General features: G+C 34.4%; 1 protein-coding gene across 1 annotated transcript in view; it reads left to right on the forward strand.

The window, feature by feature from the left end:
• The window catches only part of LOC145669808 (uncharacterized), a 330,876-nt gene that overhangs the window by 164,404 nt on the left and 143,125 nt on the right, over window positions 1-23,347 (forward strand). Inside the window, exons 10-13 of the mRNA XM_081738154.1 lie at window positions 6,818-6,983; window positions 7,894-8,082; window positions 11,667-11,841; window positions 17,808-17,979. Of these exons, the coding sequence (XP_081594280.1) occupies window positions 6,818-6,983; window positions 7,894-8,082; window positions 11,667-11,841; window positions 17,808-17,979 (702 nt within the window). The remainder of the gene's footprint in view (window positions 1-6,817; window positions 6,984-7,893; window positions 8,083-11,666; window positions 11,842-17,807; window positions 17,980-23,347) is intronic.

Consider the following 23,347-nt stretch of genomic DNA (forward strand, 5'->3'; position numbering starts at 1 on the left):
TATTCTACTTTCCTCAATGCATGAAAATTATGTAAAATAGTTACATTACAATTCATCAGTTGTATATATATTTTCATATCATCAGTTGTATATATGAGTTGAATATATATATTCATATCATCAGTTGTATATATCAGTTGAATATATATATTCATATCATTTCACGACATAAGTAATTCTTATCTTTAAAATATAACATCTGAGGTATTCACAGAACGTCGGTGTGTTATGTGTGAATATTGAATACAAATTTAAAAAATCGTGTAATAGCAATAAATAAGTTATTTAATATATTTATTTGCAGCTACTTTCATCGCAGATAACTTCTCAATATTCGCATTACAGCATTTAGGTAGAGCATATCGAAAATCGGATCGTGGTTCAAGACAAAAAACTAGCTAGCCCCAAACTGTCACGTAAGAAATTCACGAATCGCAAAAGTAAAGTGAAGAGATTGAGAGCGGTGATTCCTTAATCGCTCTCTCTCAACTCTCTCTTATCTGCATTTATACATATAAAAGTGTATGTATGTATGTTCCATCATAACTCATGTATGCCTAGAGCAGGGTTTCTCAACCTGGGAGTCGCGGCCCCTAGGGGATCGCGAAGATAGGCGGAAGAGATAAAAATAGTTAGAATCTAATATCAGAAATTATTTTTAAATATTATTTTTAATTTTGTTCTGATAGGCATACTTTTATTTTTATACACACTGTAAAGAACAATAAAAAATAAGTCTACTGAACATTTTCAAAGGGTGTAGAATTCGTGTTACTATTCGGTTCAAAGTCTCTTGTCGTCGCGAATTCTGTCGAGAACTTTGAAGCTTAAAATATACAAAACGATAATCATGCTTGTTGTTCTGTGTGGTTGCGAAACATGGTCGCTTATTCTGAGGGAAGAACATAGACTGAAAGTATTTGAGAACAAGATCCTTAGACGAATATTCGGACCCAAGAGGAACGGGAATGGGGAATGGCGGAAACTTCATAACGAGGAACTACATAATTTATACGGTTACCCAACATTGTTAGGGTCGTCAAGTCTAGGAGGCTTAGGTGGGCAGGTCAGGTAGCTACAATGGAAGAAAGTAGAAACGCTTTGAAAGTCTTGACTGGTAGACCCATAGGAAAACGACCATTAGGAAGACCTAGGGGCAGATGGGAGGACAATATTAAGATGGATCTCGCTGAGATAAGAATACAAAGTAGAAACTGGATCCAATTGGCTAAGGATAGAAGTCAGTGTAGAGCTTTTGTGAACGCGGCATTGAACCTCCGGGTTCCATAGGCCATAGAGTTAGTTAGTTAGTAGAGTTGTTTAAAAATGAATTTAAATCAAAGAGGTATGATATAAAACTAATGAGAACTGTATATAGAAATACTAGAAAAATACACATGAAACAAAACCTGCACATTGGAATACAATTAAAATTAAAACCTAATGAGATACCTAAGCATGGTGTAATTTCACTAGTGCAGCAATGCCCGGTTCAATCTTCATGACGAATATTATCAAGCCGTTTTCAACTGATAAGCGATTTCTTATCTTTGTTTTAATGTTTACCATTTAAAAAAAAACACGTTTGCACAAGTACGATATAGCAAATGGAATTATTACTTTTAAAGCAGCAATCACCAGACCAGGATATTCTTTTCTCCTCATCAGGCAGAACTTGTCCAAGTCTTCGTTACAGAAAACCAGTTGCAAAGACTTGTCGCATGATCATTCTATTATTTGGTCAAGAAGTTGTGGGCTTAGATCGGATACGTTAATGGCCTCTTCAATGAAGGAGTTTAACATCCATCTTGAACCAGCACCTTCGTCGTTGGGAATATAGATATTACAGTTACTGTATCCACTGTCAGTGCCGGGCGCCGAAAAGAGAGGTCACACATTTCGGAGGAAGTGTGTTACTCAAGTTAGGAAAGTGCATGTGCACATGTGTAAAATAGAAGGAAAAACGTAATAAAATGTGCTCAAAATTAAGGAAAGGTAGGGTTTATTTTGAAAATGTTATTGAGCTTCGTGCCAACCATGGTGGCGCTTCGTAACTAGTCTGTCGACGTCACTCATATATACGGTGACATCGTACTATACTCTCGCCCCGGGCAATGATTTTCCATGGCACTGTTCACTATAAACAAAAAAAATGGATTCTACTATTGTAGAAATAGGTATGTTAAAAATCCCACACAAGCTTATTATAAAACAAATTATAAAAGGGTCGCTGGCAAGAGCGTGTGATAAAAGGGGATCGTGATAGGAATTAGATTGAGAACCACTGGCCTAGAGTAATTTTAACCACATTTCTTATAGTTTCAAAAAGAGTGCTGTCGGGTTACCTATGGTGAATGGGAGGGGGATACATATAAAAGATTGCTAGAAAATGATCGATATTAGATTCATAGTTTTCGGGGTCGCTTAGATAAATAGTGAGACTTTCAATTTCGCTTAACTCCGATTAAGCTCTCATTAGTAGGGATGGGCACGAACAACTTTTCTTTGAAACTCGACTCGACTCGAAACAGACATCTTTGAGGGGACTCGGCGCGAAAAATATCTTCCAACTCGACTCGGATTAGAGTCAAGTCGAACCAAAACGAGCCAAATCCTGTGTGTAGTCCTACCTAGACAATACATAGACAATAATTATTCTATCATCAATTATACTACTGTTACTACAAATAATAATAATAATAATAATAATAATAATAATAATAATAATAATAATAATAATAATAATAATAATAATAATAATAATAATTATTATTATTATTATTATTATTATTATGACAACACCGTGTACAAACATGAACGATAGATGGTTAGTAAAGGAATACTAAAAGCTAGTTGACTGCCGACGTCGGTAGTCATGAAGTCTACAAGGCAAGGACATCGTTCATTACCCTAAGCTGTAAGCGTCGGTGGACTACAGATGGTCAACTATTAACCTCTCGCCAGAAATTGGTGGCCCCGCAGCGACGATCCGTGATGGCCCAAGTTCCATTTTGAAAACTTTACTACCAGCGGCAGAGACGCGATGAAACGCCAACGAACCACAAAATTACTCTCCCAAAATATGTTAAAATGCCTATATGTGTGATTTGTTTATATTTAGGTGAAACAAAAAAACACAAAACAAATACCCCGGGGTGGACGCGAACTATCAATATTACGATTACTAGGCACGTGTTCTTCTGACTTCCCCAAGGAAACGATCATAAAAAGCTTGGTTGTTGAAGGATAAATCATTGACGTCTTAATTTAGCCAATCAGACAAACCCCTACATCTCGAGTTCTAGGAGGTCATACCGTGAACCGTTTCAGATTTATTGCTTTCTGGTGGAGTACTATCCATGCGCAAAATTTGAGCATAATAGCCGACATGCATCTTCGGTGCCTCTTATCTTTAGTACAATTTTAACCAGAGATGGTGTGGGTCAATGAAAATTTGATCCACGACCCACTATGACCCACCACCCAAATGACCCATTGGCCCACTCTGACCCATCAACCATCGTGATCCACTCTGACCCACCACCAACTATGAACCACTCTGAACCATTGCGACCAACTCCGACCCACCAAAACCCATCGACATCAACTCTGACCGATGACCCACGTCCTCCTCTCCATTGACTAAAGAGATTACACTTGTAATAAAACAAGACTGTGAAATTATCACTTATCGGAGTTTGAATTTCTACCGTCATTGGCTCAAGCACCTCTTTGTTACAATACTGGTGGGTCTGACCTTTACGATATATAATGGCAAAGTGTTTCTCATCTTCCGAATTAAAATGAATTTAAATTTATCATATGTAATTATTTCTTTGTTGCCTTACAGACACATTTCAGTAGAAAATAGGGTGAAATTTAAAAGTTTCGAATCAAGGAAAAGTAGACCAACGTAAAAAAAAAAAAAAAAAAAAAAAAAGAGAGAGAGAGAAACTAATTTTCTATATAATTAAGCATGCCGTACTAATTGGAAATGCCCATGTAATTAAGTTTAGAATACAAATTTTATGGCCATTTTTCTCTAACTTTATGGCTTGATTGCCTTATGCTCGGAACGCTCCATATATTAAACACCAGCTTCAGCAATTATAAATAGAAAGCAGTGGGTATAAAATTCAAAAAGAACTTTAGTTTGCATTACTCAATTTTTTTCTCAACTAATATCAATCGTTTTCGATTATTTTTACAAATCAACCCACTAACAATTCCAATATATAGAAAATGCACCCCCGTCCCCCCGCTCATAAAAGACAATTTTAAAAAATGCCAGGGCATATTCTCTTTATTTTTAATAAAGAGTTATATGCTGAATTTCAGCTCTCAGTTGAATGGCTTGTGAGATACTAACTTTTTCGCAAAAATTCGGACTTCTACTTCCCCTAAGGATATGTATTATAATGAAAGTGACACGCGTATGATAACTTCTCAGTTGGGATTGGAGCCTGATTATATACCAAACGTCAATTCATTTGACTTTGCAATTTGACCGTGATGATTACGCAGACATAGTTACTTTCAATTTTTTTATGATACATATCCTTATTTCATATGTTACAGATGATTCAAAAATATTTTTTCAAGCAGTTAGCTCCTCTAGAATCTCACAGGCTGCATCCCAAAACCCAACTCCTACTATCCTATGACAATCCAAAAGTGACTGAACTTTTTTTATTAGGAACAAATGACAAAAGAAAAATGGAGATCTTGAAAGTAAAATGTAGAAAAGCTCGGTGCCCCCAATAACTCCATATTTCTCCGCCCCTTCATTCCGAACTTAAAAATAAAACTTAATTCGAATATGGTTAATTAGTGAATTTATTACAGTTAAATTCCACTCACTACATGCTACAGCTACAACTATGTAAGAAAAAATAACCACTGTGAAACATGTTCTGAATTACTATTACATTTCTTACGCTATTATTAAACATATTAGAATAGTAAAAGAGGATTGTTCGTGAAATAGTATATTTGCTCATGATTTTTAACTTTTTCATACGGAAAAAATTAAAATATTATTCAAGTTTTAAAATTTGCACTCTGCAAATATGTTGCCCTCTAGGCAATGGGACTAATGTGGACTAATGGGAAATGCTGCACTGTTAGCGGCGCTGAAAACTTACGATTCGATTCTAATATCGATTGATTTCGATATCTTTATGTCGCTACGTAACCACCCTGGGTGCTAATGGGAGCTTAATTGGACTTGAATTGAAAGTAGAGCTATTCACCTAAGCGACCACGAAACTATGGATTCAATAATAATATCGACCCGTTTCTAGCATTTTTGATATGTATCCCGACAGTACTCTTTTTCCAGACTGTAAGAAATATAGTTAAAATTGCTCTAGATATATCAGAATTATGTTGAAACACACACATAAATCCACTTTTATATTCTGTATAAATAGAGAGAGAGTGAGCGAGCGAGCGAGCGAGAGAGGGCGACTCAAGGCATCACAACTTCCACATTGCAAAAGCATATATCAGGAATTGAATTGAAAATCTATGTAAAGACTTTCTGCTGTGGCATGCTTCATAAGGACAATTCCAGTCTGCTCACGTGACCTTTGGGGTTCATGAATTTTTTTGCGAGCGTTCCGACTTTGGATTCTCTGTTTATACCCTCTGTTTATGCATCGAATAACTTTTCAAGAACATAAATGACATTCTATATTATGAATGTTGAGAATTACTCTCTATATGACAAATAGCTGCAAATAAATACACTACATGATTTATTTATTGCTATTGAACGAGTTTCTTAACTTGTATTTAAATCCTCATATATAATACCGACCTACTGTGAAAATTATCTCAGATGTTATATTTTAAACATAATAATTACTATGTTCTGCAATTGTTATGTTATATATAAACAACTTATGTATTTTAATATAATTATTTTATATAATTTTTCATGCATTGCGGAAAATATAATTTTAAAAAAAGTATTGACCCAGATGGGATTCGAACTCATAACCTTATGATTTCAAATCCGACAGCTTACCAATGATCTAACACAAGGACTTCTAGAGCTGAGCTTCTAGCGATGTATAACGGATCTCAAGATAATTATGACATTCATATCCATGACAAACGCTGTTTCTGTTCTACTTTGACTTTTATTTTAGTACTCAGGCGATAATTATGTTCTATTTCTTAACTTTGAGCATTCTTTTACATATGGAAAGATTCTTTAACGTATTTAAATGCTCCATTACGTATAGAGAGCTAAATGACAAACAAGCATGTGCAAGGTTACGAAATATTGTATCATTAAGTATTTCAATCAATGTTGCTTTTTTAAAACACTTGGTAACAAGTCTTATTATATTTAAAAGAAGAAAAACACATCTGCAAACTTTTTCCCGATTGCAAAGGCTGGCTTGGAGGTTCGAACCTGGCTTACTTTTTCCCGAAGATACCCGAAGCTGGACTTAGAAAATTTTTGCCTCAAACCACCAATAAAGAATGCGCTCAACCTTTTTGAGACAAGGTGTACATAGAGTAAATGATATAAATCCTGTAGAAGTTAATAAGAAAAATTAATTCTTTTTAAGTTCGTTCTGACAATGCTCTTGGAGCATTCTCAACTGGTTTTTGTTTAGTTTTAGTAATTCAATTTCGATTAAATCACATTAAGATTATTTCAGACCCAGTCTGACTATTTTGAGTTTGGGTTATTAAGTTGAATAAAAATAAAGAAAAATATTTTCTTTTAGTATTTGAGGAAATGTAAGAAATTACTTCTATATGGTTTATAATTTATACTGATATTTTATTTCTTTTGCAGAAATTTGTAGTAACTGGTACTAGCAGCAAATCCTGGCATTTAAGAAAAACAGACGGAAAAAAGTGGGAATTCATCAATAAAGGAACTATAATAACTTCCAATGATTTTGTAAGAGTAGTGCCTACGATTGGAATCCTAGTTGAATACCTTAACTTAACATACTCAGGTACAAGAAATCATTTCTTGGAGTTAAAATAAATTTAATATTTGTTTCTCATCTCTCAGCTAGTGTGCTGTCTTGAAAATAAAGTTCTTAAATCCTTAATTGACTATACTAAATATAAAGTGCTTTAAATTTAAGTTCAAATTTTATTAAAAAATGCTCACCTTTTCCAAAAGGTAGTGCGAATTTTTAATTAACTTACTGTCGATTAAAACCTTGTACTTCTGATTTCCTTACTTTTCAGAAACTTATAATAATAATAATAATAATAATAATAATAATAATAATAATAATAATAATAATAATAATAATAATAATAATAATAATAATAATAATAATAATAATAATAACTCTTTATTGAGGGCAAGGTTCAACCAAGGCTGCTCTACCACCGAACCCTATAAATAATAAAAATATACATAGTAACAGAATACAAATTAATAAATAATAACAAATACAAGAAAAAAACATTTTATAAAATATAGTAATAAGGAAAGAGACCGAAAAAATAGGGAGTTGAAGGAAAGAAGGCTAAACAATTCAATTTATTAGCCTTGCGTTCTGTTTTGAAGCTTCTGCATCAGTAAATGTATTTTTTTAATTTTTCGAAGTTGGAAATAGAGACAAATTTCTCAGCAAATGTATTCCAAGCTCTTGGCATTAACCTGAAAAGGATGCATTTCGTATATTTGTTTTATAATAATAATTTGTTCTATACGTTTTATAATAAACGTGTTTTATAATGGAACAATAGATATGAACAGTAGATGCTAACACTTCATCTTTTTGCTGTGTATTAACATCTATTTTTCTTATTTACCTACATTTATTTAAATCTAAAATCTTTTTGTTCTATATTATTCTTCATAATTTCACATTTAAAATGCTTTCAAATACTCTTTCCCTTTCGTAGATGCAGATGGCTCTGAGATCCCCTACAGACTTCTACAGTTGATTGTTCCAAGACTTCAGGCCCCTTCACTTCAATTAACCGATCAGGCTGCAAATCAACTGAGTGTAGAAGAAGATTCGGTGTTCTCTCAGGAAATAAGTAATTTTGTAAAAATAAATGGCAACGTCTCATTTACTGATCTCGAGTGGTGTAAGTACGTTAATATATGGATTAATCTTTGAATTTGATTGCACTTTAAATGCTCTTCTTTGGGGAGCTAACATGGAATTAACATTTAGTAAAATGTTATTGAATATCACATTGCTAAGGTTCCTTTGCACGCTCACCTCCAATTGTAAGTATTATGTTCATCTCGGTTAGAATTGTATGTGTCACCGTTAAGAGAAGCTGATCTGCTTCAGCAGAATAAAAACTCAATTATTATTGGAAAAGAACGATACAATACTTTTAGCATCATAGAATTTCGGTTTTCTCGTAAACTACTCATGATAATTTATTCTCATTTTGTTGAGCTTGATCTGAATTATCGATTAGTCTATGTGTTTCCTTTTGACACCTTAAAGTTTAGTTAAAGTTACTCGTAATATTGGGGAATATACAGGGTGTTCGGGATAAATTTGACAGTTTTGGGTAACAGGAAAAAACAAGGAATATCATCTTCAAAACAAATTGTATTGAACTCATAGAAATCGTTCAGTAGAAGGAGAACAAGGGAAAGCAAAATCACTAAAAAAAATGCTTCCACAACTGCCTCAAGGCGGCTGCCGAATCTGGAACGTGTAGCCTTCACGGTGTCCCTAAGGAGAGCTGCAAATATCGCCTCAATCCTGTCGATGAGCTGGGGCTTTATGTTGTTCCACCACGTCCCACGTCCCAATAATCCTTAGGATTGCAATCAGGGGAGTTGGGAGGCCAGATATCGGGACTGGTGAAATGAATTCTTGTGTGCGGCGGCAATTGGATCGTTTTCTGTCAGCTTTTTGTAGCAGTCATGGCTTCGTAGTCACCGTTGCACTTCCACAATTTCACTTCGTATCTCTTTCACAGTGTTCAAGGACCACTGAGCAGCTGTCTTGATTGCAGTATTTGTTGGCCGGCATGAACCATCATGATGCAGGTAACTCTTTTCCAATATTCTGGTGGCTTCCAGTCGTCCATTGTAGTTCTGTTTGACTTCACAGCTGTATCTGAAATCAAAGAGAAATAATATGTGAGAACGTTGGGAATACCTTCCGACAACTCATATCTACATGCAATAAAACCAAGTGTCAAATTTACTCCGAACACCCTGTATCTCATTAACCATGTTCTTGCTAGTGTCATATTGCACAACTTGACACGACATAGGTGGCGTGGTTGTCGTATAGCATCCATTTTTAAGATGACAAAAAAAAATTGCTTTTCTCCATTTTCTTGATAAACTACCCATGAGATCTTAGACTCAACCACCATTCTGTTCAGATCAATGAAGTCCATCAAGTGGTACCTGTTTCGTCCTTGGTCATTTTTTTCGTTTAACACTAATATGTGGGGTGTCCAATAAATATATCCCCTGACCCACTTACCGTTGCCTTGAAATAAACGAAATTTGGTCCAGACATTAGTCCTTGTCTACAAAGGAACCTCCAATGGCCACACACACTTTTCTCATCGCTTTATGCGTTTGTGGAGACCTTGTTTGTAGAAATCCAGGATTGTTCCAGAAGCCATGACTTGACATCAAAAATCAACATTTCATTGTCTTTGAAATGACTTTCCTTCAAGAACGACTACATGGTTTGAGAGATGGAAATCAGATGGTGCAAGGTCAGCAAAACATGAGGAATCGGAAAATATATCATATTCACATGATCTTGCTTCTGTCTGAACAATCTGGATGTGACCTGGAGCGTTGTCTTGAAGGAAACGGAAATCTTTGAGCATCATTTCACACCTCATGGTTTTGATGGAATCCTGTAATTTCTGCTGAGGTGAATCATAGTATTTCCCTGTAATTGTGGTATCCTTCACCAGGAAATCCATCATTACTACTCCATGCTGGTTAAAAAAAAAATGCATGACCTTGTCCGCTGAGATTTGGACAAGTTCAGTCTGGAAATCGACCTGAAATGACCTGCATGTTGAAAATCTCGTGCAAGAAATCCACCCAATATTTGCAGGGTGGGATCTTGCATCATCCATCATAAACAGTTACATATTGATCGGTAGAGCACAGCAAACAGCTGTAGAACAAAGTTATAGAACTTTGGAATTGTGGAAAGCATGATCAAGTACCGATCATTGTCTACCGTTTCTTAGAAGAAGAAAAGTTCAATCAGTTCTTGGCTGTAAATTGCGACTCACACTAATCCTCAGAGCATGATGTCTTTCATGAAACAATCGCTGATTATCAAAAATTCAAAGCACACATTTTGTTTGTTAACCACAGCATCCAAATGAAAATGCACATCATTAAAAATCAAATGTTGTGAACAGTTTGTCCGATGCCTCAGCCCAATGGACGAACATTAGTCTGTGCTGCTTGTGGTCATGTGTGAGTTATTGCCCAACGATGATCTTGTACGGATATGTATGGAGGTCAATTTTCAGAATCTATTGAACAGAACATCTGGACATTCCCAGTTTTACTACTGTCTTTCTAGCCTATTTGTCGGGACTCCTCTGTATTGCAACTCTTACTGCTTCGATATTCTGCGGCAAACACCCAAGAATGCTTCGGTTCCAATATTACTCTCTCGCCTAGAAATTTTTCATAGTTAGTTGATTGTTTTGTTGGAGAGAACCCACGGGGTAGAAAATGTCTTTGAGCTACAAAATTACCTTTTGTTTCATTTAAAAAAATCATGATCAATGCTCCATTGTAAGCCTTCCTTTGCCAGCCATCTTTGCAACACTAGTCCTCGGGCGATGACGTCATGAGTTAGGCTTCCTTTCATTATTCAATTGTTTCTCCAAATAATACTGCTGCTACTGTTGAGGTGCAAAACTTGATTTCTGGTCCACCTGAAACTATAAAGAAAAGCAAGAAAAAAGAAATAGTGGATCACTTTATGCACCACCCTATATATATATATATATATATATATATATAGACACAGAAAATATAGCAAGAATTTCAGATGAACATTTAAAAATTCAAAATTTTATCTTTGAGAATATGTGAATTCTTATTCCGAAAAAGAGAAGTCTAAACGAAGCATTGCAATTGAAGAACTGTATTACCAAACGGTGTTCTTATAATTATGATATTATAACGCCTTCAGTTACATTATCAGAATTTAGAGCAGTATCAATCTGACCTACTGATTGTAAAATATAACTCAATTCAATATTTATTATGATAGCACTCGCACTTTTCCCTATGCTAGCACGATAGGAGTAAAAACGGGAAGTTGCAAAATATGTACATGTACTTCTGTTAATACATATGTGCAGTCATGGACCAAAGTAAATATCCTATTTCATATATGATCTGATATAAAATATACTATTTTCTTTTTTCGATGAATACAAAATATCACAAGGTAGTAAAAAATAACATTTAAAACAATACTTTTCCATTAAATGGAATGATCAGCAATTAAAATAAGCTTTACATTTTTTAAAAAAAAAAATCTATTTTATTTCATCTCATTTGCGTGAGAACTTATCGCATTATTTTCTAGAAGTACTGTACATTTGTCTTGTGTTTTTGTTTTACTCTGTTTGCTTGTGTAAAAAAACATATTTAATTAATACAATGTTTTATAGCAATAGGAACTCTTTATTTTTAGTGTGGGAAGAATTAAAGAAATCTTATTCGCCTGTGTTGAACATTTATCATCCTGTAATATCTTTCATTAAACAATGTGCAACTGAAAAGAAGAGAAATTTAGGAATTACTTTAAATCTTACGAATTCTGACAGCATTATAGCTCAGATTGCGTATTCATACGCCAACAGTCAAAGGTAAAGTTATTATATTTTACTATATTCAAATTTTGGTAATAATGTTTACTTTTCTTTTTCTTTTAATGTTATCTCTGTATGAATGTGTGAATGGATGAAAACCACAATGTTAGAAGTGCATAAACTTTTGTTTCCGAGAAAAATGAGTTTGAGTAAGTTGATCCTATAAATATATTAAGGAAAGTCGATTGTAAACAATTTATCTGTGGCAAATAGCGATACTTTGCGTAGATATCTTTACCATATGAACTTTCTGGTGTGCAATAAGTTTTCATTTTATACGCAATTATTTACGAGGGGAAGTCAAAAAATAAAGGGACCTGCAATTTCTCGCACTAGGGTTTGGTAACACTGCTAGTATCCAGCGCCACATTAGTGTCGTCTGCAACACTTCTGTGCAACGTGTCACTCTTATTCCCGCGTTAGTCGTTGGAGTGTAGCAGACATGGCAGCTCCATTGTCGATCTGCATCAAGGACGAAATGAGGGCAGTGATTCGTTTTCTGTTTGCAGAGGGGTCCCGAAAGAACTGTCAGCACAACATAAGGCACAAAGATGGGACATCTCACGTAAACATTAACCATCAGCGGGTCATTGATGCAGTGCAAAAGTAGTTACAGGTGGAACCGAAAAACATTTTTCCGACGGAATCAAAGAAACTTGTGAAACCTGGGAAAAGTGCGTTGAAGTGCAGGGAGATTATGTAGAAAAATAATGTATGTTTCAACTTTCTATCATTAGAATAAATGTATGTTTTCTTAAGTCCCTTTACTTTTTGACATCTTCTCGTATAATGAAGTAAATAAATCAGTTTCACGTTCCTGTGCTTATTGTTTGTATTTTTAAACCTATTATTTCAATACTGGTTTCTTCTTCAGGGAAGACTTTACCTTTCATTATGTATCGACTTGATATTTACTGTACATGTTTGTCATATCCTTATCTCCATTCATAACTGTATTTTCCACTATATAGATATCTTTGAGTATATATAACATTATTTTATGAAATCCCAAATTCATGATAGAACGAAATATTTATCGTACATAAAAGCCAGTGTTTAAAACCAAACTTAGAATGTACTCTTCTCTGCTCCTTCCCATTTTGCAACATCTTTGCAGCAAGTTGCTAACACGATATTGCTAGTTTGTAAGGATAGACTTACCTTAATACCTACCACTTGTTCATATATTAATAACGCCATTTCATACAATAATACATCTACTTCTATAGATTGCATCAATTAACGTGAGTAAATGTGATACATAGAAGAAATACTAACCTTTTTTTTTTTTTTAAAAAAAAAATAGTAAACATTCAAAGTAGAACTAAAGAAAATGATAGTGGGAAAAGACTGACTCATATCGTTTCAAGGACGAGACTACTGTGCAGGACATTTTGTATGCATTCTTAACGACGCTCATATCCAAGTTATTATGAAGGAAAAATAAAATACTCCATTAATACACTTTGCAATTTTGGAACTAATGTCACCTGATAACACACACACACATTGTGTATATACTTTGAAAGTAAGTTTGTAAAGCCACAGATAAATATTGAAGTGTTACACTATAATTCTAATAAGTAATCATAAAATACCAACAAGTAGAGAATATTCAATTGTGAAGTGATGCAGGGTAGTTTTAAAGTTTAGAAAGCTCACAAGAGGTTTAATAAATTCGGTTTTCGTTATATTTATCCAATTTCTCGCATATTTTGGATCTTCCTCGTGGAGGTACGGTTAGCAAGCGCGTCTTCTGTATGGGATACCAGGGTTCGATTCCCAGTAGGAGCTCATGCGATTCAGATTCTACGTTAAATAGTAGGTCTACGTGTTGGTGCTGAAAATGATGTATCTTTGCTTCAGAAACGATCGAAATCGAATGTATACTAGAATTTCAATACATTCTGAAAATATTATCGTGTCTCTATTTTATAAGTTAATAATTATAATAAATATTATAAATATACGACAAATGAAGTTAGTTAACTTTTCAATCCTTACTTTTTTGTATTCGCTTCAAATCACACTGTTAATAAGTAGTTAATAGACATGTAACCAAATGATATTTACAGAATCGATTGAGAAATTCAAACTTAAGAAACAGTTGAGCAGTGTTGGCAACATCAATAATTTCCACTTCCTAAATAGCTTAAATTCTTTGTGCTAAGTGAAGTATGTAAAATTAAGTTAAATCATTTTTAACGTGTGTGAGACGTAGGACGTGTGTTCAAAAAGTATCAAACCTTATTTTGTCCCGCGTAAACCAATGAAGCACGGGAAACTTTCTTCAGTGTAGATGTAGAAGGGACACTCATGCGCAGTTGTGAATTTCTTTCTCACCCGCGGAAAGCGTCAGTCACCGGCAGTCGGCAAACGAGTGAAGACGTGTAGTGAGCGGTCGTCGGATTTCACCTTTTTGTAAAATGGCAGAAAAAATTTGACATGTGATATTGCATTAAATTTTGCCAAAAGCTTGGCGATACCCAGGTGGAAACCATTCAATCGGATCGGTATATTCAATTTTGAACAAGAATTTGGGCATAAGGAGAGTGTCTGCGAAATTTGATTCGGACTTTCATCCCCAAACACAATATTCCTGTGTGTTGTCAGGTTCCCTACTCATCAGTCATGGCCAGGGCCGGCGCGAGGGGGGGTCGAGCCGTGCCACCGCCCAGGGCGGCACGTTTAGTGGGCGGCAAAATTTGAAAAAGAAAAGAATATTATTAAAATATAAGGCTTCGTAATAGTGCCACATGGAAAAATAAAATGGTGTCCCCTGAGAATGTAATCAAACTTACTTCACTCACATTCAGGAAAATATTCACTCAGGAAATTCAGAGCATTCTTCCTCATTTCCAATTATCAAACTACTAGCCACAGGTATCTCGTTCAAGATTTCCCTTGTAGATAAGATTTTCAGCTAGGGCGGATAAGATTGTTAAGTGTCTTTTATATTTTTTCTATTCAGCAATATTCTAACGCTCCACTCCAAGTACGCAAAATGTACACTCCCACTTGAGACAGGCCGTTCTAGCCTACAGCACCTAGAGACATTTAGGTTCTAGCAGCGAGTTTTTAACCAATTTACAAATTGTTCATTATCGTATCTTATCAATGATACATATATTTATATATATAATAGTTTTTATATTTAAGCAATACAAGTTTGACAGCGTCATGGCCGAACACATTAAAAGAACCATGGGAGAACAAACTAAATACCACCATTAGTAAGGAAAAGTTGTCCACAAAAATTTTATTCCAATTCTTAGTAAGTAAATTGAAAGTAAAATATTGTTTTTGTTGAGAGCTCCAACATATTATACTATTATGCTAGACTGTACACAAGATATTTCTGGTACAGAGCAAAGGATCGTTCGTTTTGTACAAATTACATACAGTAATGAAGAATGGCTTGTAAAAATTTGCGAACACTTTCTTGGTTTCGTACCAGTAAAAGACATCACTGGTCTAGAATTGACAGAAGTAATAACTAAACAGCTAAAAGAAATGAACTTCTATCGAAGACATGAAGGGCCAAAGATGTGACAATAGTTCCAATATTAAAAGCAAAAATACATTCCCAGGCCTTCTATGTTCCTTTACTAAACTTTGTCGTTATCGATGCGGTCACAACATATCAGTCCACAGTTTCATTTTTTTGTATAGTTAAAAAAAAAGTTTATGACTTTTTTCTGCGTCAGTTGAAAGTTGGGACATACTAAAGGAACATATTAGCAGCCTCACTTTAAAACCATTCAGCACCACAAGATGGGAGAGCCGAGTTAATGCTCTGACTCCACTTAGATATCAAATAGAAGTTTATGAATAGAATAGATAGAATAGACAGAATGACAGAACGACAATAGAATAGATAGAATGATCGCCCATGATGCTCTGTGTATAGCAAACCAGCTGCGTGGCTTTACTTACCTTTGCTCACTCGTTATTTGGTATGACTTTTCACTCCACATAAACATAGTAAACAAAAGTATCCATGTGTTGGATGCAGTCGGGTTTCTTAAAAATATATGTAAGTACTTTGAGAGGAGCAGAAATTATGCAAAGTTCAACTTTACTTAGTTGATGCGATGGAGTTGGCATCAGCATTAGATATGGATGACCCACGGATAGGTAATGCAGTGCAAGCTCGAAGTCGAAAGAAGAAGATACGATTTCAGTACGAGCCAGAGGATGAAGCTATTGAAGATCTACATAACAAAATACAAGATCGATTTTTATTACAAACTTCTAGACGTGATTGTGTTAGCTTTAAGAGAAAGGTTTGAGCAACTTAAACATCACTGCGAGTATTTCGATTTTCTTTACGATATAAGTAATCTGAACGATATGCCACCTGAACTTTTGTCTGAAAAGTGCCTGCATTTTAATACTCGAAGAATCGAAAGATATTAACCCCAGTGATTTGAAAGACGAACTGAAAGTATTAACCGCTATAATTAAGCCTAAAAGTTCACCAAAAGAGACTAAAATTAATTAAGGAATATGACTTTGCTCCCTATTTCAGTGTTGCAGTTATGATTCTGTTTACCTTACCAATAACCGTAGCAAGTTGAGAAAGAAATTTTTCGAAACTTACTCTAAGCTTATTAAAAACTATCTACGTTTTTCCATATCTCAAACAAGTTTAAGTGTTCTAGTGATAATATCAATGGAACATTAATTGGCTGAAACATTGGACTAAAGCAAATGTGATAAAGGAATTTGCTCATACCAAAGCAAGAAAAGTTTTTTCAATTAAAGTTTGTTAAATTTGTGTATTTCTATTGTGTTTTAGTACATAAGTCTTAAGCTAATTACTTACTTTTGCCGTAATATTTGATTCACTATATTATCTTTTTGCTCCATGCTATATTGGAAACACCATTTGATATAAAATAACCTTAAAAATTAAAATTGTTAGTCGGACTAAAGCATATATTTAAAAAATCTGTATGCCCTGCTGTATATCACGTACAGCGAAATCGATCATACTGAATATTGTGTCATGTATGGAGTCATTTAAATATTACGTAAGTATTCGAGAGAGGTAGTCAATTTTTTGTTTAATTTTCCTTTTTATACATGTTTTTAAATATGGTATCTTACTTTTCTTAATACCTGAACGTCTTCTGTCAAAATAAGGTTTGCGCATTAAAGGGGCGGCATTTGAAAGTACCGCCCAGGGCGGCTAAACTGCTAGCGCCGGCCCTGGTCATGGCTCCGTGTGACTTTTGGTTGTTCCAAACTCAAAATGGTACTAAAAGAGACCAGATTTGAGTCAAGAGAAGACATCATACGGAATGTGACGGCATGGTTGCTCACCATTCCAAGAACTGCATTCCAAAAGTGTTACCAATAATAAGGGGGGGGGGGGAGTGCTTGGAGAAGTTTGTGCGTTACCAAGGAGACTACTTTGAAGGTCATTTAGTGTTTTGGATTTACAAATCAATGTATTTTTGCCAACCCAATGTTCGATACTTTTTGAATACATCTCGTATACTGTGTATATGATTATGCAATCACAAATTCGTCGTTATTTTTCCTGTAATATTTGTATTTCACATCCACCAGCATATGCAGAATGTCATCAAGGACTTAATCTTATGTCTTTTTATACAAATGTGATATATATCTTTTTTTTATATCTTGCCGAAAATAGATTTAAACCCTGAACCCCCCTTGCCTACATCACTTCTCATATCAGAATTTAAAGAATAGCTTTAAAGTGAAAAATAACTGGAGACGCCAAAGTCGAGAATTGATTTTGCGGGAAAGGGATGAAAAGGCGGTTTAATCGTCATTGTCCAGGTGAATCCCCTCCTGTAGAAATCTGGAGCTGCCACTGATCGTACATAAATTTAGAACATAGCAAAATGTTGTTCTTACTCTGAGTAGACGTTAAGTTATTATTATTATTGATTTTTAAAAAGTAATTTGTTTATATTTTGCATTTACAGCTATACCATGTCGAACAGAAAGGAAATTTCCATTATGCAAGAGCCAGACTCACGATTTGAAATTATTCCATATTCAAATTATTTTGGAAGAATTACGTTAAATATGGTGCCATTTGCAATGGACTATGGTGTCTATAGAACTGAAGGGAAAGACACGAAGCTAAATCTTGAGGTAACAATTTCTTTATCTTGTTTTTCTTATTACTCGAGGTATAAGAGAGATTTAATTTCTTCTTGAATAAAATAAAAAATCTGACTACAGTATATAATATTATTACAAATCTGTGTTACAGTTTTGGCAATCATAATCGGCAATCATGTTGCCGAAACTCTAACATAGATACTACTGGTAAATGTTTGCTTTGGTCTGATTTTATATTTATTTAAATTATACTTAATTTCAAAACTAGAATGAGCGGTCTTCTTCTTCTTCTTCTTCTTCTACTATTACTACTACTACTACTACTCTAATAATAATAATAATAATAATAATAATAAGAAGAAGAAGAAGAAGAAACAAAAATGTGAAAAATAAAAATATTTAAAATAGTTACAAATTTCACTCCTGGTCTTAATCGCCTATAAGAACGTCATCTTAGTACCCGTTTCCATCGATTTTTCACATATTTAATTTTATTTCTACTTTTTAGTTTCTTTTTCAGGTTTTGGTATTCCTTACTTATTTTAACTTATTTATTATATTATTATTATTCCTTATGATTTATATTTTTATTTTTGTTTACTTCCATTATTGTGCAGATATATAATTCCTCCACGCTAGTCATTCCTTTTATCTACTACAAATTGACCAATCTGTCCTGCTATTTGTCTTGACGTCTTACTTCGAATCAGGGGCTCCGATGCCAATGTGGCACTGACTATGTTACACAATTGCTGCGTTTAAAAAAATCATCTTTCTTTCCCTCTATATCTGATGAAGTTTCAGCGAAAGATTTCAAATGTACTTTTCATTATTTATGTGTTGTGACAAAGTTTAAACTAATTTCAGTTCTACCTTCATGCCAAGTTTTATAGATACATGAAATGTGTTTCATCTGTTGATTCCAAATAAAAATAATATTTTTTTACTAAGTTATTCGTATATGTATTACTGATGCATAATATTATTGTTCTGGCATACTTTAAAAAATAGTAGAAAATATTTTGATGGTGTAGACCTTGTGTGGCATCTTTTGTCTCCTAAATCTCGCGATGTTAAATCTGGTTTTATAAAAAGAAAGAAGAAAAAAGTGTCGAAGGCAGTGAAGTTGTCAGCTTGTAGTACATTTAGAACTATTGTAAATATTTCTCCTAACACAGTATTACTGCAATTTGAATTTTTCCTTTCTCTAGCCAGGTTTAAAAATTAGGTTATATTCTTCTTCTTCTTTTGCTCAGTAGTCAATCCTTATCAACGTCTCACCATTGGATCTTTTCCCTTCCCCGAACGCCCATTGCTCGTAGGTCTTCCATGACGTATTCTAACCATTTTTCTTTGATTTGGGATCCTCATATTTCATTCGTATGACATGTCCCATCCACCTGATTCTTTGTGACTTTGCTTTATGTACTAGATTCTATTACGGATGCCAAATAACCGTTCTTCCACTATAATGTTTAACAAGTAGCAATGTCACATGTACACCACGTAAAGGAGTTTGGTTTGTATAGGGTAATATATTTTCAGAATTAATGTTGAAACCGGAAGTAGTAGTATATATATATGTCTACCAGTTCCGGTTTTAGTAGCGAGATTAGAATGGAGGTGACATATATTATCGGGACCTTAGTCGATTGCAGAAAACCTCTTGTCGCTTTTTATTACCGTTTTTACTCTATCGCGATAACGCTAAAACCGGAAGTAGTTGATTTCTACCACTTCCGGTTTGAATAGGCAGCGGAGAAGATGGTACCTATTGTTAGAACGCTAAATCGATTGCAAAAAAACAAGTCCTCCCTACCTTTTATCGTTTTTGTTCTATATAGGTCAATATTGAAACCGGAAGTTGTAGTGGAGTTCTATCAGTTCCGGTTTTAGTAAAGAGTTAAGAGCGGAGAAGATGGTACCTATTGTTAGAACGCTAAATCAATTGCAAAAAACAAGTCCTCCCTACCTTTTATCGTTTTTGTTCTATATAGATCAATATTGAAACCGGAAGTTGTAGTGAATTTCTATCAGTTCCGGTTTTAGTAAAGAGTTAAGAGCGGAGAAGAAATGGAAATGTATTCTTCAGTCGTTTAATCGATTGTAAGGAAACCGCTTATCATTATCTATTACTGTTTTTGCTTTATAGTGATCTATATTAAAACCGGAAGTAGTTGATTTCTACCACTTCCGGTTTGAATAGACAGCGGAGAAGATGATACCTATTGTTAAAACTCTAAATTGATTGCAAAAAACAAGTCCTCCCTACCTTTTATCGTTTTTGTTCTATATAGATCAATATTGAAACCGGAAGTTGTAGTGAATTTCTATCAGTTCCGGTTTTAGTAAAGAGTTAAGAGCGGAGAAGAAATGGAAATGTATTCTTCAGTCGTTTAATCGATTGTAAGGAAACCGCTTATCATTATCTATTACTGTTTTTGCTTTATAGTGATCTATATTAAAACCGGAAGTAGTTGATTTCTACCACTTCCGGTTTGAATAGACAGCGGAGAAGATGATACCTATTGTTAAAACTCTAAATTGATTGCAAAAAACAAGTCCTCCCTACCTTTTATCGTTTTTGTTCTATATAGATCAATATTGAAACCGGAAGTTGTAGTGGAGTTCTATCAGTTCCGGTTTTAGTAAAGAGTTAAGAGCGGAGAAGATGGTACCTATTGTTAGAACGCTAAATCAATTGCAAAAAACAAGTCCTCCCTACCTTTTATCGTTTTTGTTCTATATAGATCAATATTGAAACCGGAAGTTGTAGTGAATTTCTATCAGTTCCGGTTTTAGTAAAGAGTTAAGAGCGGAGAAGATGGTACCTATTGTTAGAACGCTAAATCAATTGCAAAAAACAAGTCCTCCCTACCTTTTATCGTTTTTGTTCTATATAGATCAATATTGAAACCGGAAGTTGTAGTGAATTTCTATCAGTTCCGGTTTTAGTAAAGAGTTAAGAGCGGAGAAGAAATGGAAATGTATTCTTCAGTCGTTTAATCGATTGTAAGGAAACCGCTTATCATTATCTATTACTGTTTTTGCTTTATAGTGATCTATATTAAAACCGGAAGTAGTTGATTTCTACCACTTCCGGTTTGAATAGACAGCGGAGAAGATGATACCTATTGTTAAAACTCTAAATTGATTGCAAAAAACAAGTCCTCCCTACCTTTTATCGTTTTTGTTCTATATAGATCAATATTGAAACCGGAAGTTGTAGTGAATTTCTATCAGTTCCGGTTTTAGTAAAGAGTTAAGAGCGGAGAAGAAATGGAAATGTATTCTTCAGTCGTTTAATCGATTGTAAGGAAACCGCTTATCATTATCTATTACTGTTTTTGCTTTATAGTGATCTATATTAAAACCGGAAGTAGTTGATTTCTACCACTTCCGGTTTGAATAGACAGCGGAGAAGATGATACCTATTGTTAAAACTCTAAATCGATTGCAAAAAACAAGTCCTCCCTACCTTTTATCGTTTTTGTTCTACATAGATCAATATTGAAACCGGAAGTTGTAGTGGAGTTCTATCAGTTCCGGTTTTAGTAAAGAGTTAAGAGCGGAGAAGATGGTACCTATTGTTAGAACGCTAAATCAATTGCAAAAAACAAGTCCTCCCTACCTTTTATCGTTTTTGTTCTATATAGATCAATATTGAAACCGGAAGTTGTAGTGAATTTCTATCAGTTCCGGTTTTAGTAAAGAGTTAAGAGCGGAGAAGAAATGGAAATGTATTCTTCAGTCGTTTAATCGATTGTAAGGAAACCGCTTATCATTATCTATTACTGTTTTTGCTTTATAGTGATCTATATTAAAACCGGAAGTAGTTGATTTCTACCACTTCCGGTTTGAATAGACAGCGGAGAAGATGATACCTATTGTTAAAACTCTAAATTGATTGCAAAAAACAAGTCCTCCCTACCTTTTATCGTTTTTGTTCTATATAGATCAATATTGAAACCGGAAGTTGTAGTGAATTTCTATCAGTTCCGGTTTTAGTAAAGAGTTAAGAGCGGAGAAGATGGTACCTATTGTTAGAACGCTAAATCAATTGCAAAAAACAAGTCCTCCCTACCTTTTATCGTTTTTGTTCTATATAGATCAATATTGAAACCGGAAGTTGTAGTGGATTTCTATCAGTTCCGGTTTTAGTAAAGAGTTAAGAGCGGAGAAGAAATGGAAATGTATTCTTCAGTCGTTTAATCGATTGTAAGGAAACCGCTTATCATTATCTATTACTGTTTTTGCTTTATAGTGATCTATATTAAAACCGGAAGTAGTTGATTTCTACCACTTCCGGTTTGAATAGACAGCGGAGAAGATGATACCTATTGTTAAAACTCTAAATTGATTGCAAAAAACAAGTCCTCCCTACCTTTTATCGTTTTTGTTCTATATAGATCAATATTGAAACCGGAAGTTGTAGTGAATTTCTATCAGTTCCGGTTTTAGTAAAGAGTTAAGAGCGGAGAAGAAATGGAAATGTATTCTTCAGTCGTTTAATCGATTGTAAGGAAACCGCTTATCATTATCTATTACTGTTTTTGCTTTATAGTGATCTATATTAAAACCGGAAGTAGTTGATTTCTACCACTTCCGGTTTGAATAGACAGCGGAGAAGATGATACCTATTGTTAAAACTCTAAATCGATTGCAAAAAACAAGTCCTCCCTACCTTTTATCGTTTTTGTTCTACATAGATCAATATTGAAACCGGAAGTTGTAGTGGAGTTCTATCAGTTCCGGTTTTAGTAAAGAGTTAAGAGCGGAGAAGATGGTACCTATTGTTAGAACGCTAAATCAATTGCAAAAAACAAGTCCTCCCTACCTTTTATCGTTTTTGTTCTATATAGATCAATATTGAAACCGGAAGTTGTAGTGAATTTCTATCAGTTCCGGTTTTAGTAAAGAGTTAAGAGCGGAGAAGAAATGGAAATGTATTCTTCAGTCGTTTAATCGATTGTAAGGAAACCGCTTATCATTATCTATTACTGTTTTTGCTTTATAGTGATCTATATTAAAACCGGAAGTAGTTGATTTCTACCACTTCCGGTTTGAATAGACAGCGGAGAAGATGATACCTATTGTTAAAACTCTAAATTGATTGCAAAAAACAAGTCCTCCCTACCTTTTATCGTTTTTGTTCTATATAGATCAATATTGAAACCGGAAGTTGTAGTGAATTTCTATCAGTTCCGGTTTTAGTAAAGAGTTAAGAGCGGAGAAGATGGTACCTATTGTTAGAACGCTAAATCAATTGCAAAAAACAAGTCCTCCCTACCTTTTATCGTTTTTGTTCTATATAGATCAATATTGAAACCGGAAGTTGTAGTGAATTTCTATCAGTTCCGGTTTTAGTAAAGAGTTAAGAGCGGAAAAGAAATGGAAA

The sequence above is a fragment of the Thermobia domestica genome, chromosome 2 (genome assembly GCF_964235325.1).
Source record: "Thermobia domestica chromosome 2, izTheDome1.hap1.1, whole genome shotgun sequence".
Taxonomy (NCBI): domain Eukaryota; kingdom Metazoa; phylum Arthropoda; class Insecta; order Zygentoma; family Lepismatidae; genus Thermobia; species Thermobia domestica.